General features: G+C 36.0%; 2 protein-coding genes and 1 pseudogene across 3 annotated transcripts; all 3 read right to left on the bottom strand.

The window, feature by feature from the left end:
• Nucleotides 1–1954: 1954 nt before the first annotated feature.
• On the bottom strand, nt 1955–3822 carry LOC149018328 (acid phosphatase 1-like; annotated as a pseudogene). Its single transcript, XR_016173173.1, has 3 exons — nt 3335–3822; nt 2787–2997; nt 1955–2652 (listed from the first exon to the last, which is right to left on the bottom strand). The product of XR_016173173.1 is annotated as an acid phosphatase 1-like (transcript).
• Nucleotides 3823–6513: 2691 nt separating this feature from the next.
• On the bottom strand, nt 6514–9843 carry LOC149018327 (acid phosphatase 1-like). Its single transcript, XM_089152617.1, has 3 exons — nt 9334–9843; nt 7046–7255; nt 6514–6923 (listed from the first exon to the last, which is right to left on the bottom strand). The coding sequence occupies exons 1-3, from the start codon at nt 9732–9734 to the stop codon at nt 6746–6748; spliced, it is 789 nt and encodes a 262-aa protein (XP_089008743.1). The 5' UTR covers nt 9735–9843; the 3' UTR covers nt 6514–6745.
• A 2521-nt stretch (nt 9844–12364) lies between these two features.
• Nucleotides 12365–14319, bottom strand: LOC149018326 (uncharacterized). The gene is made up of 2 exons (XM_089154332.1): nt 13564–14319; nt 12365–13101 (listed from the first exon to the last, which is right to left on the bottom strand). Exons 1-2 carry the CDS (start codon nt 14157–14159, stop codon nt 12420–12422), a joined length of 1278 nt encoding a protein of 425 aa, XP_089010458.1. The 5' UTR covers nt 14160–14319; the 3' UTR covers nt 12365–12419.
• Nucleotides 14320–20847: the final 6528 nt, after the last annotated feature.

The raw sequence follows: 20847 nt of genomic DNA, 5'->3' as shown, positions 1-20847 counted from the left end.
CACAGTATAAAATCAAATAACAAAAATTGTAAAAGAAATAAAGAAACAAATAGTATAAAATCAAATAAAAATAATAAAAAAATAGAAACGATAAATAAATTGAGAAAGAGAAAGAATACCTAATTGTGGAGAAGATTTTTTTCCAATTTTTCCTTAACACATACTTATAGAAAGGGAAGAGAATAAATAGAAAGAGAATATGAGAGAGGAGAGAATAAATACGGATTAAGGAGTTAATTTCTAATTAGGAATGAAATTTTGAATACCTAATAAGATTTTTTTTCAAAAATTTTCCTTAACCCACGTTTATAAAAAGATAAGAGAATAAATAGCAAGAAAACATGAGAGAGAAGAAAAGAGAGAAGAAAGGGGAGAATAAATAGGGATTGAGGAACTAGTTTTTAATTTGGAATGACATTTATATCCATTATATTACCTTTAAAAATGGTTCTCAATATTGGGGGGGCCAAATAGTGACATTTCACATGTAGAAAGAGAAAAAGCTGAAGGAAAATAAAGGAATTAGCATAAAGACCAAAAAATTAAGGAATTTATAACAAATTTTAAAAAATCCGGGGGGGGGGCCATGGCCCCCCTGGCCCCAATGCAGGTCCGCCCCTGCTCTTCATAACATTGGTCATGGGTCTTACAGGTCTTGATCATGGTGATGAGGTGGGCTTACTTGAATGATGGAATTTACTCAAATCCTAAGAGGTGTAAGGTGAGGTTTGGGCCTATATAAACCCAACATTTCCTTGCATGTGGGGTGCAATTGAGTCACTCCTCACTCTCACATTATTTGTATTACAAAGTTAATTTCTTTCTTTGAATTTGTCTAAGTGTTGTGCTCAAGCTTTTGGCTCCTTGAAGGGACTAGAAGAACTACCTCATCTTCTAGTTGGAGGTTGCTTTATCTTGGAGGTGGTGGTGCAAAGAACCCTTGGTAGTAGGGTGCATCAATTACTTTAAAGACAGCACTCAAGATGTGACTCAACCTCATTGATTGGTGATTCGTTCAGTTGCAATTTCAGGCTCTCCGGATTGGCTAAAGATCTTCATTTCTCAATTGTATTGCAATTTCATTTTTGTGTGTTTGAAGAATTTGTAATACAATTACCCCAACACTTTCCAAAGGAAAATTCTCACTTTAGATAAGGTGTTCATTTTCCAAATATTGGACCAAAAGGTTGAACCTATAGAAGAACCTCCACTAGAAACTTGACTACCAACAGAAATTAATTCCATGTAATAGGCTCACTTGAAAGAAAAATTCCCTTTCAAAGTACGTTTCCAGACCCATGAATCCTCTATATGCTCTGATAAGTTAAGAATCTTAATAATAGCTGTTATTTCACAGTTTGTAAACCGTGCATGATCTCAACTTTAAAAAGTCCCAAGTCCTAGAAGGCCAGTGAATTAATTCATGCACCTGAATAGGACTATCCAAAGTAGGAGTACTACTAATGCGATGCTTAGGTAAACTAGGAACCCAAGGATCATGAAATACCAACCTGATTAAAATCAACACACCAATATATGTTCAAAACACCTCCCCATAAGAGAAATGATACATACTAATCATATTCAAGATAAATGTAAATATATATGGTCAATACACAGTTCGAAAACCCAATCAATTACATCAAAGATAGGAGTTCCATATCCTCGGAAAATTCATAGCTGCTTCATTCACCATAAATCATTAATTAGTTCAAGGTTTAAATCTGGACCACATTGGGCTAGGCCAAGATCTCAACCCCAAGCCAGCCTTGACCCTGTTCGGACTCAGGGCATGCCAAGATAGGTTTGGCTCATCAAGGCTAAATTTGTATTCCTAGCAAGAAAGCATTGTCAGAATGCCACATCAATGCAAACGCAAATGCTGCTCTAGTGTTCGAGAAGTGAGCTTAACATTTGGATGCCAAAATTTAAATTTTAGATGGTAAAATTTCAGTGGTAACCAGATGTTTGTTTATAGAGTCGAAAAAATAGATCCATACGCATGAGAAATTATTTTCAGAACAGAAAACATGGGTGGTAGTCAAAGTGTTATCGTGTCAGGCATTACAAAGGCCCAAGAAAACCTGCTCAGTTCACCTGGAATCAAATCTCAAATTTTCCTCTTGGCTAATGAAACCCAGCTGATTTGAACAACAGGCACAATTTTCCTCTTGGCTAATGAAACCCAGCTGATTTGAACAAATAATTATCCAAACAGATTTACGGTTCAAAAGAAGGATAAAACCTTAAAGGTATTTCATTTTCTTGCCTTGCCACATGATGTCCTGGTCTAAACACAAATCAGCCACACATTACACCGAATAACAATTAAAACAACAACAACATCAAGTTTATTTACTAAGAATCGTGATCCAAAACTGGGTCAGATTCAAGTTTCAATTCAAGTTCCAATTCCAATTCCAATTCCAATTCGTGGAATGATGGACTGTGTAGTACATCAGTTTCTGATCATATCAACCGATGTAGTACATTGGGTTGGGAAGCTTAAAGCTGCGTTTAGCCATCGCATAGCCCAAAAGATCACTCCACTGATCCCCAGAGTTTCCATGGATTCTGTAACCTTGAGCTTCCAGTTCATTTCTTTTCCCAGATTTGTAAACAATTGCAAGTGTGCCATGATCAGAAGCCCCCCTGTTTCATTGCCACCGAAAATCATTGATACCAATACTGAGCCTCAGTTACTTGTGAGTTGTGAGGGGGGAAAAAATAAAACCAGTTTAAATTTTAGAGACGTTAGGTTCGATCATGGTGGAATATAAACTAACCTTAGTATGAGCTTCTCCCAGTTGCGGTAACCAACATTTAGTAGATTTTTGTCAGTGTAGTTTCTCTCTTCCTCGGACCTCCCAGTTAAGAGGAAAATTGTAAATCCCAACTTTTGGACGCTCTTATAAAGCTTTAAACTTGCAGGTAAAGCTGGTGCATCTGCCTGTTTCTACCCATGCATCAAAAGAAGCTTCATCGAAACTTTGTGTACTATAATCCAAGTCCAAAGGATTCAAATTTTAGAATTAGAAAATCACAATGTAACTCACGTATTCTGAAATGGAATCTATGGGTCGTTCAGTCATATTCACATCTTAGCGAAGTCAATAGTAGAGAAGTAACTAGTAAATACTCTCTGGATGTTGTTTGTTGGTCCGGTGTCCTAAGATTGGACGGTCACAACCAAGGAATATTAATGCCGCCGTGCCGGCAAAACCGTGGAACGCAGGAGAAGGAATTTCATAACAAAGAGTTATTCCATTATCCTAAGTTTTGACCTAAGAAATTCGAAACAGAAGAGAAAGAAGAAGAAGATTGAAATGCGTACCCAAATCCATTCTGAGCATAATAGGGCAAATTTGAGAGAAGCGTTTCGTCGATGTCGAAGACCCAAGCATCCTTGCCGTCACCGGCGATTTCCACTGTTTTGGCGAAAGCCAACGCTGCCTCCGCCACAGCATCGGAATCCGAGAGGTAACGATCTCCAGTCATATAATCCTTCACGAATCCCTCACACTCCGCCGGAACTGTCTGCCAAACCCCTGCGTCATTTGTCTCCACTGTGAACTTCCAGCTCTCGCAAGCCGCTCCGATCTTCCGGTTTCCTGGTAAGATTTGGAGTATAGATGGACTACTCGTTCCAGTGTTAATCGTGATGCGACTCGCCGACGCAGAGGTCGAGAGTAGCACTATGAGAAAGAGTTTACCGGCGAGATCCATTATCGCACTACTCAAAACCTCCAGCGCAGTTTGGATTACCTCTCAGAGCCTCAAAATCACCCTTTCGTCGATGGAGACGATGAAGTTTGTAGAGACGTCGACGAATTGAATTATAATTTATAGTACAGCTCAATCATTAATCACATTTAGAACATGTGGTGGTATGCGTATGTTTACTTTATTAATTTACTAAAAATTTACGATGATTAGGTGGCTTACCACATCTGGTCACGTGCTTTTTGCTCTTTTCGGTTGTAATGGGGTTGTTGGCTCACGTGGCCCTTGAGTGCTGCCGTGAAGCCAACGGTTGAGATCGAAATCTCAACCGAGATTTTGTTGAGATTTTGATCTCGACCATCCATTTCGATTTATGAACACACCAAAATGGACAGTCGAGATCCAAATTTCGGTCGAGATTGCGATCTCAACCGTCGCCTTCACATTTTGCGTATTAAATGTGCAGCATTGAAGTCACTAAGAAATATTAAATTTATATATTTTAATAAATACATAAGGACAAATTGGGTCATTTTTTGTACATTTCCTTTAATAAATGGTAAAGATGTCAGCAGATAGTCGAAGACTTGTGTTCAATTTGTATTTGTACCAATTTAAAATAATCTACTAAGAAATTAATCATCCGACTATCATCCGAGTTTGACAAAATCGATCTGATAATCGAAAGGATATTATCCAAATTTGAACGAACATAATAGGATGTGGATATCGTATTATCACTATCCGATCCGAATCTAATGCGTTTATGCCCAATGTTGTTGAAAATCCAATATCCAATCCACAGTTCTCCTTCATATCAAGATCACCTAATAAATTTGGCATCAATAATCTAGTTTTGCAAAATCTCTACCCCATTACGGTTGGAGGACCTAATAATTTAGATTAAGGCCAAGAATGAAAACAAACTAGATCAAAGCAATTGTAATGAAGAGATAAATGGATTGTGGAAGACAAAAAGAAAGAAGGTCAAGTAAAAATTTCAGTAGGGAAGGAGAGACATATAAGCAAGCAAAAGAGCAATGCACTTAGAGATCTACGAAGAAGGTAAAGAGACGGGAGAGATGGTGCTTCCAGACCTAAAGAGGAGAAGGTGGAGAAAACGAGAGCTTGGAACTGATAGAGGAGAGAGAATAAATTAGAAAGATGAGGGAACACCCATGCATGGTTGGTTAGAAAAAAAATACTAACCATTGGATTAAAATATCACATATGTCCATCATTTGACAATGTACTTAATGAAACTTGAACATGTAAAGATCTGAGCTGATAAAAATCAGATTCCTAGTTCTATAAACGTGCAAACAAAAATAGTAATAGCACAACTTAACAATTGGATCAAAACTTGTTCGAAACTTGTTCGTACATTTATCTCATACTCATGCTCGATCTTTTTGCTCGATTTCAGTCTTCTTTTTTGAAAAAAAACAGCCTATAAATATTATATCCAATTGTTCCAGGATAAATATTGGAGTTAATCTTACCCCAGCAGAAGCTTACCTGGCCCTATTACTTAGTACTTAAACTTAGTCTCTCTAATCTTTAGTTGCAAAAATGTAATTTTCATTTTCATGTTTATTGCATCCAAAATCTGCTCAGTCTTAGATGTGGCCCGACCATGGGGTCGGGAAGCCACCTCCAAAGGCTAAGTTAGTAATGGAACTGATCACAAAGCTCTGATGAGTTGAAGAGTTTAAATTGAGTATAACAATGGAGGCAAACGATTTAGATATCTTTACTGTGCATAGATTACTCGTTTGTATAAGTTTTACCTTTGATTCCCGACTGTTGGATTCGTTTGTGCCTTCTTCTAATGACCGTTCGATCTTAGGGTTTTACCCCTTTTTTCGGAGACGAGAGTATAATATCAGTTACCATGATTAACATGATCGCCCACTTCGCAAAGTGGTAGTTGTCATTTATAACTCGATCATGCACTAAAAAATCTTCGGGATAATGCTTTATCCTTAACCATAACATTCCTTTCTTTTTACGTAACGGTCTGGTTCGAACTCCAGACAAATCCCAATCAGATATTTGGACCTGATCATGGTTGAGCTGTATTCGACTAGAGTTAATGATTGAACTGAGGGTAGACCCGGTCTAATATAATTATTCCCTTATTAATGTTGTTTTTGCTATATCAGCCTATATGTGACCTACCTTGCTAACTTGTAATTTTGTTTTCCTTCTTTTAATAATCAATATTATTATATAAAAGTATGTACTTTTGTTTGTGGCAAATCTTTTTATTGGACAAAATTGTCCTACTTTTATATTATAAAGATTTTTTCATATAATTATTGGAATTGCATATTCTAATTTTTCTAGCAAGAAAGCATTGTTAGTATGCCGCACCAATGCAAATGCTGATTTAGTGTTAGAGAAGTGAGCTTAACATTTAGAAAAAAAATTTTGGGTAACCGGATGTTTGTTTTTAGATTCAAAAAAATATGTCCACACGCATAAGATTTTTTTTTTTGGTACTGGTGTTTTTTTAATACTGAGAAGGACATGAGAAGCATGAATCTTTACCACTCAATCAACCCTGAATTGGCCATAAGAAATCATTCTCAGAACAGAAAATAGGGGTGGTAGCTAGTGTGTTATCGTGTCAGGCATTAGCCAAAGAAAACCTGCTCAGTTCGCCTGGAATCAAATCTCAAAATTTCATCTTGGCTAATGAAACCCAGCTGATTTGAACAACAGGCACAATTTTCCTCTTGGCTAATGAAAACCAGCTGATTTGAACAAATAATTTATGCAAACAGATTTAAAACCTTAAAAGGTATTTCATTTTCTTGCCTAGCCACATGATGTCCTGGTTTAAACACAAATCCAGCCACACATTACACCGAATAACAATTAAACAACAACAACTTTATCAACTAAGAATCGTGATCCAAAACTGGATCAGATTCGAGTTTCAATTCAAGTTCCAATTCCAATTCCAATTCCAATTCGTGGAACAATGGGCTGTGTAGTACATCAGTTTCTGATCATATCAAGCGATGTAGTACATTGGGTTGGGAAGCTTAAAGCTGCGTTTAGCCATCGCATAGCCCAAAAGATCACTCCACTGATCCCCAGAGCTTCCATGGATTCTGTAACCTTGAGCTTCCAGTTCATTTCTTTTCCCAGATTTGTAAACAGTTGCAAGTGTGCCATGATCTGAAGCTCCCCTGTTTCATTGCCACCGAATAATCATTGATACCAACACAGAGCCTTACTTGTGAAATACTAAAGAAAATCCAGTTTAAATTTTAAAGACTTAAGGTTCGATCGAGGTAGAACATAAACTAACCTTAGGAGGAGCTTCTCCCACTTGCTATAACCAACATCTAGTAGATTTTTCCCAGTGTAATTCCTCTGTTCCTCGGTCCTCCCAGTTAAGAGGAAAATTGTAAATCCCAACTTTTGGAGGCCATTATAAAGCTTTAAACTTGCAGGTAAAGCAGGTGCGTTTGCCTGTAGTACCCATGCATCAAAAGAAGTTTCATCGTAACTCTGTGCTCTATAAACCAAGCCCAAATGATTCAAGTGTTAGAATAAGAAAATCACAGTGTAACTCACAATAACATTTTTCTGAGATGGAATCTATGGGTTGCTCAGTCATATTCACATCTTAGCGAAGTCAATTGTAGAGAATACATGGAAAAAGAAGAGAGCATCATTAGTCAACCTTTCAAGAATTAATCTATTATTTTCTGAGGATTAGGGTGACAAATCCTTTATTTCCTTTGTTATGAATATTGATGTTATTATCATAAATTTGGGTTTGGGTAAGAGTGATATTTTGTATTTGCCTTTCCAATTGTATCACAAAGGTTAACTGAGAACATATCGTAATTTTTAATAACAAAAATGTTGCTTGAGCCCTTTCAATTTCCTTTTATCAAGATTCTCCCACTACAAAAGCAGTTCTTGAGACTATTTTTCTCACCAATTCATTCTTAAAAGATAAAAGAACGAACCCACAAACACTTACCATCCCTTTCTTGTTCTCAAAGAACACAAGAACCCCTTTCCAATACCATTATCAAGCACATCCTACAATGCTACCAAACACATCTAATGAATTTTGCATCCTAAGTAAATGATCTAATAATAATTAAAGGTGTCAATTTGATACCAAAATCAAAACCACCAGTATAAAATCAAATCATCCCAAAGTGTTTAAAAGACAGAATGTTAAGATTTTTAAAGCCTGGTTTCTTTTCTAAGTATGGTACGTTAACAATTTTCAGTGCAGTACTACTGGTATATGCCTTTTTTGCATTGTCTATCATTTTTGCACAATTTTGTAAATTTCTGTACCGATTTATACCACTTATGTACTCACAGTATCGTTTAATATTGTATACAAACTGTTTTTTTTATGGCGAAATCATACCATACCATGACAATACGACACTGGTTTGTAAATATAGATACAAAAACAATGGGATGCAATTTCAATGTTGTGTTATCTAAGTCTCTCTATTGTATTGACACCTTGACTTTTTGACATTCTTACTAATAATGATACTTTATTTGAATAGTTCTAAGTAACGATCGTAAGCAATGGTGGTGGGTTGCCAAAAAAAAAAAGACTCCGAGTACCAAGTTTTAATCTTTGAATGTTCCAAATAACAATGGTGTTGGTATTGAAATCAACGTGATTGAAAGCAATTGTATCATGAAAGGATTGACTCAGTTGTCATGATCATTATTTTTCAATGAAAAGATTTGTTATCACCTTTTAATGAAAAAGTCATGATTCTTTGTGATACATGTAATAAATGGTCAAAAATCCTCTACTGTACACAGTAGTGCATTTTTGTACCAAATGATTGGTTGAGATTAAAATCTTAATTTTAAATTTAAAAAATCATCAATAGTATTGTATTTACTTTATTTTCACAACCAATTATTTGGTATATATGTGCACTGTTGTAGTCAGTGGTCGACAATCAACGGGAGAGGATCTGGACCCAATATTTGTTTGGTTTCTTTGAAAATGTTTTAAGGCCCATTTGCCTTTGATACAGTAGGATGCCAATGCAATTATGTACTAACAATTCCCCCTTGGTCATTTTCTTTTTGGGTAGACCCCCTTGGTCACTTTGGTACCTTTGTCGGGTACCTTAGATTATAGGGTGTCCCCATAAGCATGTGATCCATAAAACAAATAAGATCTTCTTTCGAAGTCTTCTTGGTTCCACTTTAATGCTATTCCTTACTGTCGAAATTGAAATCCGCCGTATATGAAACAGATGATTGAGATTAAAAGGGTGTACGTGCAGCAGCGTATTTACTACGCAGCATTTAAGTTCATTTCCCCCCTTTTCCCAACGTTCCCAGTGGCTAGTTTAACAAAATCCCCCCATGAGAAGAAACAATAAAAAAATCTCCGTCAACATTCCCAAAATACTAATAAGAGAATATTTAAATGTAAAGATTCTCCTCTAATGTCGCCCGTGCCGGCGAAACCGTGGAACGCATGAGAAGGAATTTCTTCACAAAGAGTTAATCCATTATCCTAAGTTTTGACCTAAGAAATTCGAAACAGAAGAGAAGAGAAGAGAAAGAAGGAGAAATTGAAATGCGTACCCGAATCCATTCTCAGCATAATAGGGCAAATTTGAGAGAAGCGTTTCGTCGATGTCGAAGACCCAAGCATCCTTGCCATCACCGGCGATCTCCACCGTTTTGGCGAAAGCCAACGCTGCCTCCGCCACAGCATCGGAATCCGAGAGGTAACGATCTCCAGTCATATAATCCTTCACGAATCCCTCACACTCCGCCGGAACTGTCTGCCAAACCCCTGCGTCATTTGTCTCCACTGTGAACTTCCAGCTCTCGCAAGCCGCTCCGTTATCCCCACCGATCTTCCGGATTCCTGGTAAGATTTGGAGTATAGATGGACTACTCGTTCCAGTGTTCGTGATGCGACTCGCCGACGCAGAAGTCGAGAGTAGCAATATGAAAAAGAGTTTACCGGCGAGATCCATTATCGCACTACTCAAAACCTCCAGCTCAGTTTGAATTAATCTCAGAGCCTCAAACACTCAAAGTCTCCCCTGCCTGGAGATGAAACTCAAGTTTTGTAGAGAACGTCCACGAATAGAAATTTATAGTACAGCTCAAACCAATCAGATTAGAACATGTGGTGGTCCAACACTCTAACCATGTTGTCTACTTTATTAAAAAATTCAGATTTGTGTGTCTTCGGTCAAGATGTGATCAAGTGCGCCACATAGATTCTGCCAATGCTAAGCGTGGGTTGGGATGTGCCTTTCATAGACTATTATAGGCTGGGGTAGTATGAATGGGTTGAAAGGTGGCTATTGCTGGGTAGTACAGATGGATATAACGGATTAATTTCATATTTCCTATTAATGCCTTTTAGGGATAAGGATAAAATTGTCAAAACGGGAAGGAAGAGGGTGAAGGGATTTTTCCGTTCACCCATCTCGATGTTTAAAGTTCAACTTTCACAATAAGAGTATTTAAGTCATTTGGTTATTTTTTATTTTTATTTTTTTTTTTTTTTTTTTTTTAAATTCTAGTTAGGTTGAAAATGGTCCCCAATGGTATTGGTACCTAATGTTGTGGATCCTTTTGTAAGGTTTGCAAAGTGGTGCAAAAGGGGAGGGGACCATGCAAATCAGAGGGTGCATGTGAAAATTTCAAAAAGGAAAAAGTGTAATAGCAAAGTGCGTAGTTTCACCTGGGGACTTATGAGTGAGTTATTGGGTCTACCTCTCCAACTATTTTTCCAACTCATGCTTCTTTTAATTATGGGCTTTTCGTTTCTAGCTAGAAACTCCTTTAATATTTGAACGGCTATTGTGGCTAGAACTAGATACTTCTAGCATGGTGGTGGCAATTTCTTATGTAGAGTCCTAACAACATGATGATTAAAAGTTAGAATCAAACCCTAATGATTTAGAGTTGAAAGCCACTAACTAAATCTTCTTCATCAATGTCATCTATTTTATTTTCATCATTAATAGAATCAAGACTATCGTATATAGAGTTTACCTCAAGGTCTTGATCTTCATCGGATTTAACCATCAAGGCTAAGTTGATATTCTCTTCATCAATGCTGACATGACATTACCAACATAACGGTTTCAAGTAGGTTTTAGTTTGGTGAAGTTTAGATTTGGGCTAACTAACGCTTTGGGCTAATGGTCTAAACTTGGGTTGACTAACAGTTTGGGCTAACAATTTATGGTATGCAAGAAAAAAGAACAAAAGAAATAGTTGAGTATCTTGCAACAACAACTAAAATTCTATGGAAAGCAAAATTGTTATTGATCAATTTCCATTAAAAAATGAAAAGTCATTTCACGTTGTAAAAATCATACTCGTCTTATAGAAATCAATAACCCAGATAGTAAGTAGTAACATAGAAACTGCAAGCTCCACCGGATAGTCCTCTTGAAACAAATCTTCAAACCAAAAACCATTTTAAATTCCAATTTGTGCTATAATTGATTGTCTTGAAATTGAGTTCTTGTTTTGTGACAATGTTGATTTTTTTTTTTTTTTTTTTTTTTTGCCCTTCTATGAAATCTTGTCTTTTTTTTTTTTTGTGGTATTTAGTTTGATATGCAAAAGAAATACCCCTGGATTGGATAAATATTTACTTAATTTAAACAAACTTGGTATATTCAATTGGGCATTCACACTTAATCCTTTTAATTGTCCCTTACAAGTAGTAGAATGACAATTTGATCTTTGAATTCATACTCAATTTTTTTGATAGTCTATATCAACTACGTAGTAGTAATATAATGATTCAAACAATATTTAATGTAAAACTATAAAATGAATTATAACGGGTTGCGATTTGGCTGGTGCAGACTCTGCCATCCTCACCCCAAACACAACCCATTAAGGTTCGGTTTAGACCGATTCGGACTATAACGAGCCGATACAGTTCAGTTTTAACGATTCGGACTGCAAATTGACACCCCTATATGCAATACTGTAATCAGATCTCTAAACTTCACAAAGCATCTAAAATATTTTGTCTTGTAGACAATTGATGTGGTCATTATTATCCATGATAGAGAAAGTGTTATGGATGACAACTAGCTTCTACAAAAAATGTTCTAGATTAATCACAAATCAAATTTTTTTAGAGTATAGTTAAATCAAATATCCCCTGATATTGGCATACCTCCAGTATATATGTCTTTACATGTGCATGAGTATTCTAGATATTATATAGTACATGATTTCAACTCTGAAAAAGGTATACACATTGCACAAGAGGGTACACTACCAGGAAAAAAAATGCACCCTCTTAGAACACTTTCATTAGATTGATGCAGCCAAAATAACTTCAATTCAAAATAATCTCAGAAACCAAACAAAAACAACCCGGAAAAAAAAAATTACAATCAATAAAAAGTTCCATAATTAGTAAACAGTAAACAAATACTAGAAAAGAATGTGACACCCTTTGATCTACAATTCTCTGTACAATTCAATTATGTGTAAACTCTAAACTGATTCACAAACAAAGTTTCTCTAACTTCTGATCTGAAAACCCAAACCCAAGGATTATGATTAATGATAAAGTCAGCCACTCACCATAACAAAAACCAGTATGGAAGCAGAAAGAATGAAAAAGAAAAAAAATTAGAAGGGTTTTGAAATAGGATATGAAACTGATCTTCGCTCTAGGAGAAGTAATCCTGCTCATCATGACAAAACTCCTTTCTGAGTTTATGAGAGAAGAGCCTACAAGCGTCCATGCTAAGATCAATGGCAGCAGATACTGCAATGAAGAGTGCAGCATCAGCAATGCACTTCACATGCTGCACACCCACTTCCACCATTGGTTTACTGATCTTCCCTTCACCTTCTACTGTAGAACCCATAACAAACCCTCTAATGGTTGCTGGCCACGAGCACAAGACAGCTTCACCACCACTAATAATTGCATTGCTGGTACTGTCGATACAGAATTTTCCACCCTTTCGGACGCTCATGGTGCCCTCAGACATGGGAATTCCACTGTTTCTGGTTCCACTATCAGTGACGAGCTCGAATCTGTAACCCAAAGCATCAATGGCGCCTCGCTCTCGCCATGCTTCAAGGCGTCCCCATGGTTTCCAGGTGCTGACGGATGAGCCATGAGGGCGTAGGATTAGCCATGCTCCTGGGTTTGAACGTGACACACGATCAGAACCAGGAGAAGGGACGAAGGGTGTGATCATAGAAGCAGCAGCAACAGGGGAGCCTGAGAGATCGTGTACTATGATCATCCACCCTTTTCTCTCCCTTCCTGAACGCTCTTTCTCTGCTTCAAAGGAACTCATCCATCTTCTTGTGAAATTGCCGGAATCTAGTTGCAGAGATCTGATTTCACAATTCACAAATTAAACAAAACCCAAGTTTTAACAAGGATATAAAGGTGATTTCTCTTGATTAATCAAATATTACTTTCTACGTAGCAATCATTTTTGAGATGTTTCTTCACCAAGCATGCTTAGGAGTGATGTAAGAAACAAAAAGAAAATCCAATCATTTAACCCAGAAACATATATTAAATTAAGGAACGGTTGATCATGGTTGGTGATATAAAATCCTAGGATTTCCCTTTACCTAACATCAGATTTTCTTTTCGAATGTTAACAGCAAAGCAGATCAGAACAGATATGATTTTGGCCAAAAATAGAACTGCTGAACCCTGTTCAAGAAATCTTCAACTACATTTCATTCATTTTCTTGTTTAAACTATAACAGAACCTTGACTAAGCTTTAATGGTGATCCACACGGATACCCAGTTAAGAACAGAAAATGGAAGTTGAAGGGATTACCTTGATCTGGAATTCCGATCAGAGCTAAACTTGCAACTAAACACAGGTTGTCTGATATTTCCCTGGATCTGAAAAACTACCGGACTACATTCCGGTTCACCACCGAACTGAAAGACGAACCGCGGGTCAGGTTCAGCTCGGACCACCAAATGTAACTGGGCCGATGGTTTGGCTGGCTGTTTGCCTAGCTTCATCCAACCAGTCTGAAACACGCAAGCGCGATTCTCTGATTCCTTTAAATCGATACTGATACGAACCCGGCCGAGTAATTTACCGGAACTAATACCGCAATTTCGACCCATGCGACCCGTGTAGACAGACAAGGATAGGGTTGAGGGTTTGGCCGTGAAGCGGCGGAGAATGGTGGGTTCAAGGCTGAAGACGGCGGAAGAGGTGGCGGAATCCGACGGAGAGTCATCGGAAGAGGAACAGAGTGGGAGCAGAGTTGTTTGCGATGGAGAGAAGTTCTTGAGGCGGATTTTGCAGAAGCATGGAGTTGAAGATGGATGAACACCTGACCCAGCTGGTTTTTTGGCTTGTGGAAATTTCAGAGCTAACGATTCGACGATTAGTCGAATGAATGGGCATGGATCCATTGTCGTTATCCTTCTTTCTGCAAGTCTCTAATGGAGAGAGTCAGAGAGATCTCTGAGAACGATTTAAGATGAAAGACTTGTAGACGAAGAGATATAGATACATAAAGCTTCTGGAACATCTGTCTTCATGAAGGCAATGAGCCGATGTCAGCTCAGCCGCTTCCCAGTTAACTTCTAAAAATAACGGAAAATTTTTCATTTTCTCTTATAACCTTTTTCTCAATTATATGGGCTGATGACATAGGAAATACGTGTGCTTCTTCGTCAGTATTTGTACTTATCCTTCTACCAAAAAAACAAAAAAGTATTTGTACTTATCGTAACAAGTTGATTTACTAGAAAATTGATTTTGAGACGTCAGATTGGTATCTGAGAATGACGAAACAGTGGCTAATGAACCAGTCTTAGCTGTGAAAAAGCTGTCAGAAGAGTGTTTCAAAATATCCTGAAATTCCTTGACCAAAGTAGAGGTCGGTGACGTGTTAATATTGTAAAAGGATTTTGATTTAATCGGGAATGATTATCTGACAGCCGTTCACTGACGGCGCCAATTCAGAAACAGAACACGTGGGCCCCACTTTAGCCAGGTTGTATGTATGTTTGCTTGCTGGGGGCCCACGGAAGCACTTGGGCTGTTGTTTGGCTAGTAGACAGGGCTTACATCCCCATACGTAGTAGGACCCGCGTATAGGGTCCAGTGGGCCCCACTAGAGAAATGGATTGATATGATGGTTTATGGTATTTAGCTCATAAGGAGGGTCTGTTTGTTTGATTGTTCGATGGTTTTTATGGAATTTTGGGAGTCTTTGCCAGCTCATACTCTCATCGTGTGACGTTGTAAACTTCATCACCCATGTTCCTTCTTCATGAAGTTAATTGTATTTTTTTACCATAAAAAAAATAAGTTAATTGTGTTTCTATCCAAAGAAAACAAACTAATTGCTTTAATTTTCTTTGACCGAATAAAATTTATTTTATTTTATTTTCTAATTAGTACGGTAACTTAATTAAGAAGAAGGTTGACTCCTGTGATTTTCCCTTTTTTTGGGTGAATGATTTAGATGATCTAAGTGTTTGATTTCTTGCCTCATCAAAGAAGAGCATATACTAAGAATTTCAACTTAGTATCAAAATTGTCCATACAAAATTATGGTATTAAAATTAAGGATATGAATTTCAAATTATTATCAAAATTGTCCATACAAAATTATGGTATATCAAATTATTTTAAAGAATGATATGGTATGCTTTTAGGTCTGATACCAATACTATATATTGAACATTACAATTTTTTTGTAGTATTCAATATATAGTATTGGTATGAGACCTAAAAGCTCCCTGTGAGATGTAATCGAGGTGCGCGCAAGCTGGTCCGGATGAACCTCAGACACAAAAAAAAGAAAACACTATAATTTTTTGAATCTAAATTTTATCATAATGTCTACATATCAAAATCGTAGTGAATCATTTTTATATTAACTTTGTACATTTTACATACCAAAATCATACCACACCATTTTCATGCCACTTTCGTATTAGAATTGTATCAATACAATATTAATATGCAAATACAAGTACAAAATAGTACAGTTTTGGTTTTAGGTAATTTTTTCAATGTGGTACTAAATTACCATAGTTGTACCATTTTACATCCTTAGATATCACTATCTTGACTTTTCACCACTCTACATTTAGGGAAGATTCATCTTGTCATTATTTAGAGATGAATTTCTCTCTTAAATGTATATGAAGAGAATGTTCAGATAATATATAATATATTTGACCTCTGTGAATAGAGGATACTGATTCATCAAAAATAGCCTTCCTAACCAGTCATACTAAATTGACATATAATCTTGGTTGTCCATTGAGTATTTGTGAGACTTTGGAGTACTCTAGAATTATTATAGGATTTTCATTTCCTACCTTTTGATTAGGGGTATCAACGATGCGGTTTCTGGCTAAAAAACACCTAACCCAAACACGACCCATTAGCTAAATAACGATTTCGGGCCAATTTCGGTTTGGGCTAACAGTTTAGATTCGAGTTGACTAATGATTTATGGTGTGTAAGAAAAAGAACAATAAGAAACATTAAGCATCCTGCAACAAAAACGAAAATTACATGGAAAGCAAAGTTACTATTGGTCAATTTTCATTAAAAAAAAAACCCATCAATTCTATAGAAATCAAGAACCTAGATATTAAGTAGTAAAATGACTATTTGATATTGAATTCATGTTTAATTTTTTTAATTGTCTATACCAACTACCGAATGGTAATATAATGATTCAAATATTATTTAATGTAAAATTACAAAACGGATTGTAAATGGGTTATAACGGGTTGCGGTTCGGTTTCGGATTGGTACGGGCTCCACAACCCTTAGCCCAATTACGACCCATTAAGTTTCGGTTTGGGCCAATTTGGGCTATAACGGGCCGATTTTAACGGTTCGGGCTATAAATTGACACCCCTACTTTTGGTTATGCAACTGTTGCTAAAAAATTAAAAAGGCAATAAATGGTTTGGTAAGAATTTTATTTTTTTAATGAAAAATAAATTGACATAATAAGGTTGAAACACAAAATATAATTATGAGAGAAGAACTAAAATCGAAAGTAGCTACTCAATGTCATATTTGAAAGGTGAAAGTGAGCAAAAATTTTGTTAGATTGTGGGCTGGAAGTACTGATTTGGAAGCTTCTAATGGAGGTTGCTTTTCATGTCAAACCTACAGTTTCACAGTGAGAGCCCTTTTGAACCCAAAAAAACAAAGGGAAAAAAAAAAAAGGTGAGGGTCCTTAAAATCCTCAAATTCAAATTTTTGATGATCATACTCTTAGAAATCAATTACTTATCAACGTTTTTACATTATAGTTTCTTCAAATTATTATGATATGTGTAATTGTTTATGAATGTAAGCTTCGCATGTAGTATATAACATTATCTTGTATTTTGATGTATAATATCATCAATTATTATTTATTAATCACCAAAATGAAAGGTATTATCGATTATTTATATTTGTATTATTGATTAAGATTTGTAATCAAATATTATTGAATTCTGTTAGTAAAATAAAAAGTACACACATAAAAAAAGATTTACTTGAAAATTACCTCTACCATCAAATAGAGATGGTTTTTTTTTATAATGAAGTACATATACAGCCAAAGTACATGAACAGCCTTGCCATCCACTCAACCTTTTAATAAGTTATATAAATATAGAAATAAGTGAAAATATTACTTCAATAAAAGGACAAAATGCCTCTATAACATAAATATCTAAAACATAAAGACACGACCTTCAAACAGCTTGGGTCTCTTTACCGAGAAAAAAAAGAAAGAAAAAAAAAAACAGCTTGGGTCCACAATGGAAATTGCTGTTTGCATATTAAATGCACAATATTGTGTTGCGTACAATTGAGTTTTAGGGTTTTGATTCATTGAAAAGCATGAATCTTACCACTCAACCAACTCTTTGTAGATAATTTTAGAGATTTATTAGATTGAATTCTTAATTAGGTTCTAATTGTGACCCTTTAATAATTAACTGTCACGTGTCACAATATTAAATAGAAATTATAGAGAATTGCATGGGTGAAATTATTGAGCATGTTGATCCCTCCACCCCATTGTGTTTCAAAAGAAAACCTAAAGAGCCCATCTTTAGGTTTTCTTTTTTCCCCTTTTGTGGGATTGTGGGGTGGTGGTTTAATCAAAGCTTGCAATTTGTTTTAACAATGTTGGAATGACCTAGTACGAGCAACATGAATGAAGAGATTTGGAGTATGAAACCATGATTTTCACCATGGAAATGGAAGCTCAAAGCGAAGAGAAACAAAGGGGAAATAAAGAGCCCCCCTCCCCTTTCTAGTTTCAGCAAGGTGAAGGAAGAAAATTGGTGGAATTGTTTGATCTTAAAGGAGATCTACAATTTTGCACGTGAGGGGTTATTTCTTGGTTTCGTCCAATCATTAATAACTTGATTATTTTTAGATAATAGTAGATAGAAAGAACGCTCATAAGGAGTCCTATTGAAACCAATAAATATAGGCCTGCCAGCATCCACACCAGAATAGATGGAGTTTTCCAAAAAAACCTGCTAGTGGAGGAAGACCTCCTAGGGATAAGAGACATAGAGCTGAAGAGAGAGCCAAAAAAGGATCTTTCGTGTATAATCCATCATAATCTCGAATGTTATCAGTTCCGGTACGTAGCTATTCCCCTTTCACCTTTGATACAATAGAGTATAGGGGTATATTTTTGTCATATTGATAAAATTGGGTAGGGTTATTTTAATTGTATCATATTTATTAAATCAATTGAGAATTTATTTTATGAAATAATAGAAAATATTTGGAATTTGAATGAGCAGTGGGGTTTTTTTTTTCCTCTTTTCGGAATGCGAATTAGGTCAACGCTTGTAGATTTTATTTTTTTTGAACTGAGGTTCATCCAAACCAGTTTGCGCACACCTTGACTATATTTTCAGGGGAGACGCCTCGATGAGAGTCGAACTCACAACCTCTTCACTAAGAAGCGTGGGTGTTACAACTAGAGCAATTCTATGTTGACAGCACTCAAAAATACTGTGAGGTAGTTTGGAATTTATATATTGTTAGGTTTTTTATAAAATCTATATTAAGTTTCTAAATTGGTTTTTGCATTTCTTTTATTTAATTGTTTTGTTAGTGTGTGGGACCCATGAGGTAAGGGTGGTAATGAGGCACCATGAGTAAAGGAGGCCCTTCATGACCTTGGTTATGAGGCTCTTCATGACATTGGTCATGGGTCTTAATGGTCTTGATCATGGTGGTGTGGTGGGGTTACTTGAAGGGTGGAATTGACTTCAATTCTAACTCTTAACCATCAATTATCATTTCAACTTCATGACCATTCATGGCCATTACCATGAGTGGGGTTGAAGTTATTGAATGGATTAAATCCAATTCATTGCCTTAAGAATCCTAAGGGGTGTAAGGTGAGGTTTGGGCCTATATAAACCCAACATTTCCTTGCATGTGGTGTGCAATTGAGACACTCCTCACTCTCACATTATTTGTGTTACAAAGTTAATTTATTTCTTTTAATTTGTCTAAGTGTTGTACTCTAGCTTTTGGGTCCTTGAAGGAACTAGAATAACTATCTCATCTTCTAGTTGGAGGTTGCTTTATCTTAGAGGTGGTGGTACGAAGAACCCTTGGTAATAAGGTGCATCAATTACCTTAAAGACAGCACTCAAAGTGTGACTCAACCTCATCGATCGGTGGTTTGTTCGGTTGCAACTTCAAGCTCTTCGAATTTCTAAAGATATTCATCTCTCAATTGTATTGCAATTTCATTTTTGTGTGTTTGAAGAATTTGTAATACAATTACCCCAACATATATAGTTTTTTTTGCACCAAGGTGACCCATGGTTTAGATCTCAGACACATTTACAAATTTTCATCCTATTATATTTGTCAATTACTTAGGGTCTGTTTAGTTACATGAGTCTGGAGATTTCAAATATCTAGAAATTTTAAATATATGAAATCAAAATTCATAAAATTAACTATTTGGTTCGGGAATGAAATCTGTGGAATTCATCATAAAAAACTATTTGATCGACGTAATTTTTGTGAATGTACAAATGTTTAACACTTTTATAATAGATTCACCCCATACCTATCAATAGCGAATCTCTATATTTCATGAATCTACGAATTTTCACAACTAAATAGGTATAAATTTTGTATTTATTAATCCATAGATTTGTAGCCAAATAGGCCTTAGTGGTCGAACACGTATACCCCAAAAAATAAAAAAGAAATGGTCAAACACTCTAATGAGATCTGCGTTGGAAATGGCCAACCGAAAACGACACTCTGGTCTGAGCGTGCAAGTGCGACTCCATAATTACAACTAACCCAAATATTCATCAAACCCTTCAACCCCATTGTAATGAATGGAAGTGATGTTGCAAGGCATTATTAAGAATGTGGAACCGTTTATCATTGGTTTATCCCAAACCCTAATTTTTTTAACTAATTAAATTAATTTGTGTTTAACTACAACTAATCCTTGCATCAGCCTTACCTCATGTTCTCCTCTTATCTTTATTTTCCCCCTTAAGAAATGCTCTGAACATTATTTGGGTTCGAATGCTATTGAGAGCTTTTAAATAGAGATCAGAAACTCTTGAAATATCCTGTCTTAATTCATCATATTTCATTAGATCCAAAATGTGATAAGATTTTGAAGGATGAATTGAATATGAACAGCTTGACAAGATTTCATTTTTCAACAAAAATCCATTTTTAAACCTACATTAACTTTTTGAACTATAATTTTTGGGGACAAATTTTCTAAAATTTTGGTTTTCACACCGTCTAAAACTTTACTTTTGTTCCTTCGCATTCTAGACATTACTCATAATATTAAGATTATTTGTGAGCAACTCAAAATAGTCTTGAAAGCCTCATCTTAAAGGTGTTATTAAACTAAACTCAGATGGATCCCTCAAAGACAAGAAAAGATGTTTGAGTTTTGTTTTGAGAGATCATAAGGGAGCTCCTTCGTGTTACTCTTTTTCTACACTTCATGAGGGAGAAGATTTGGGAATACGTGAGGGTCTTTTAAGTATAGCTACAGAGGGGTTTGATCATCTCATGGTGGAAAGTGATTGTCAACAATTGATC

The sequence above is a fragment of the Hakea prostrata genome, chromosome 4 (assembly GCF_041222555.1).
Source record: "Hakea prostrata isolate BN-2017 chromosome 4, UWA_Hpros_2, whole genome shotgun sequence".
Taxonomy (NCBI): domain Eukaryota; kingdom Viridiplantae; phylum Streptophyta; class Magnoliopsida; order Proteales; family Proteaceae; genus Hakea; species Hakea prostrata.
Note: the sequence above shows the minus strand (reverse complement) of the source record. Positions and strands in the feature narration are given on the sequence as shown.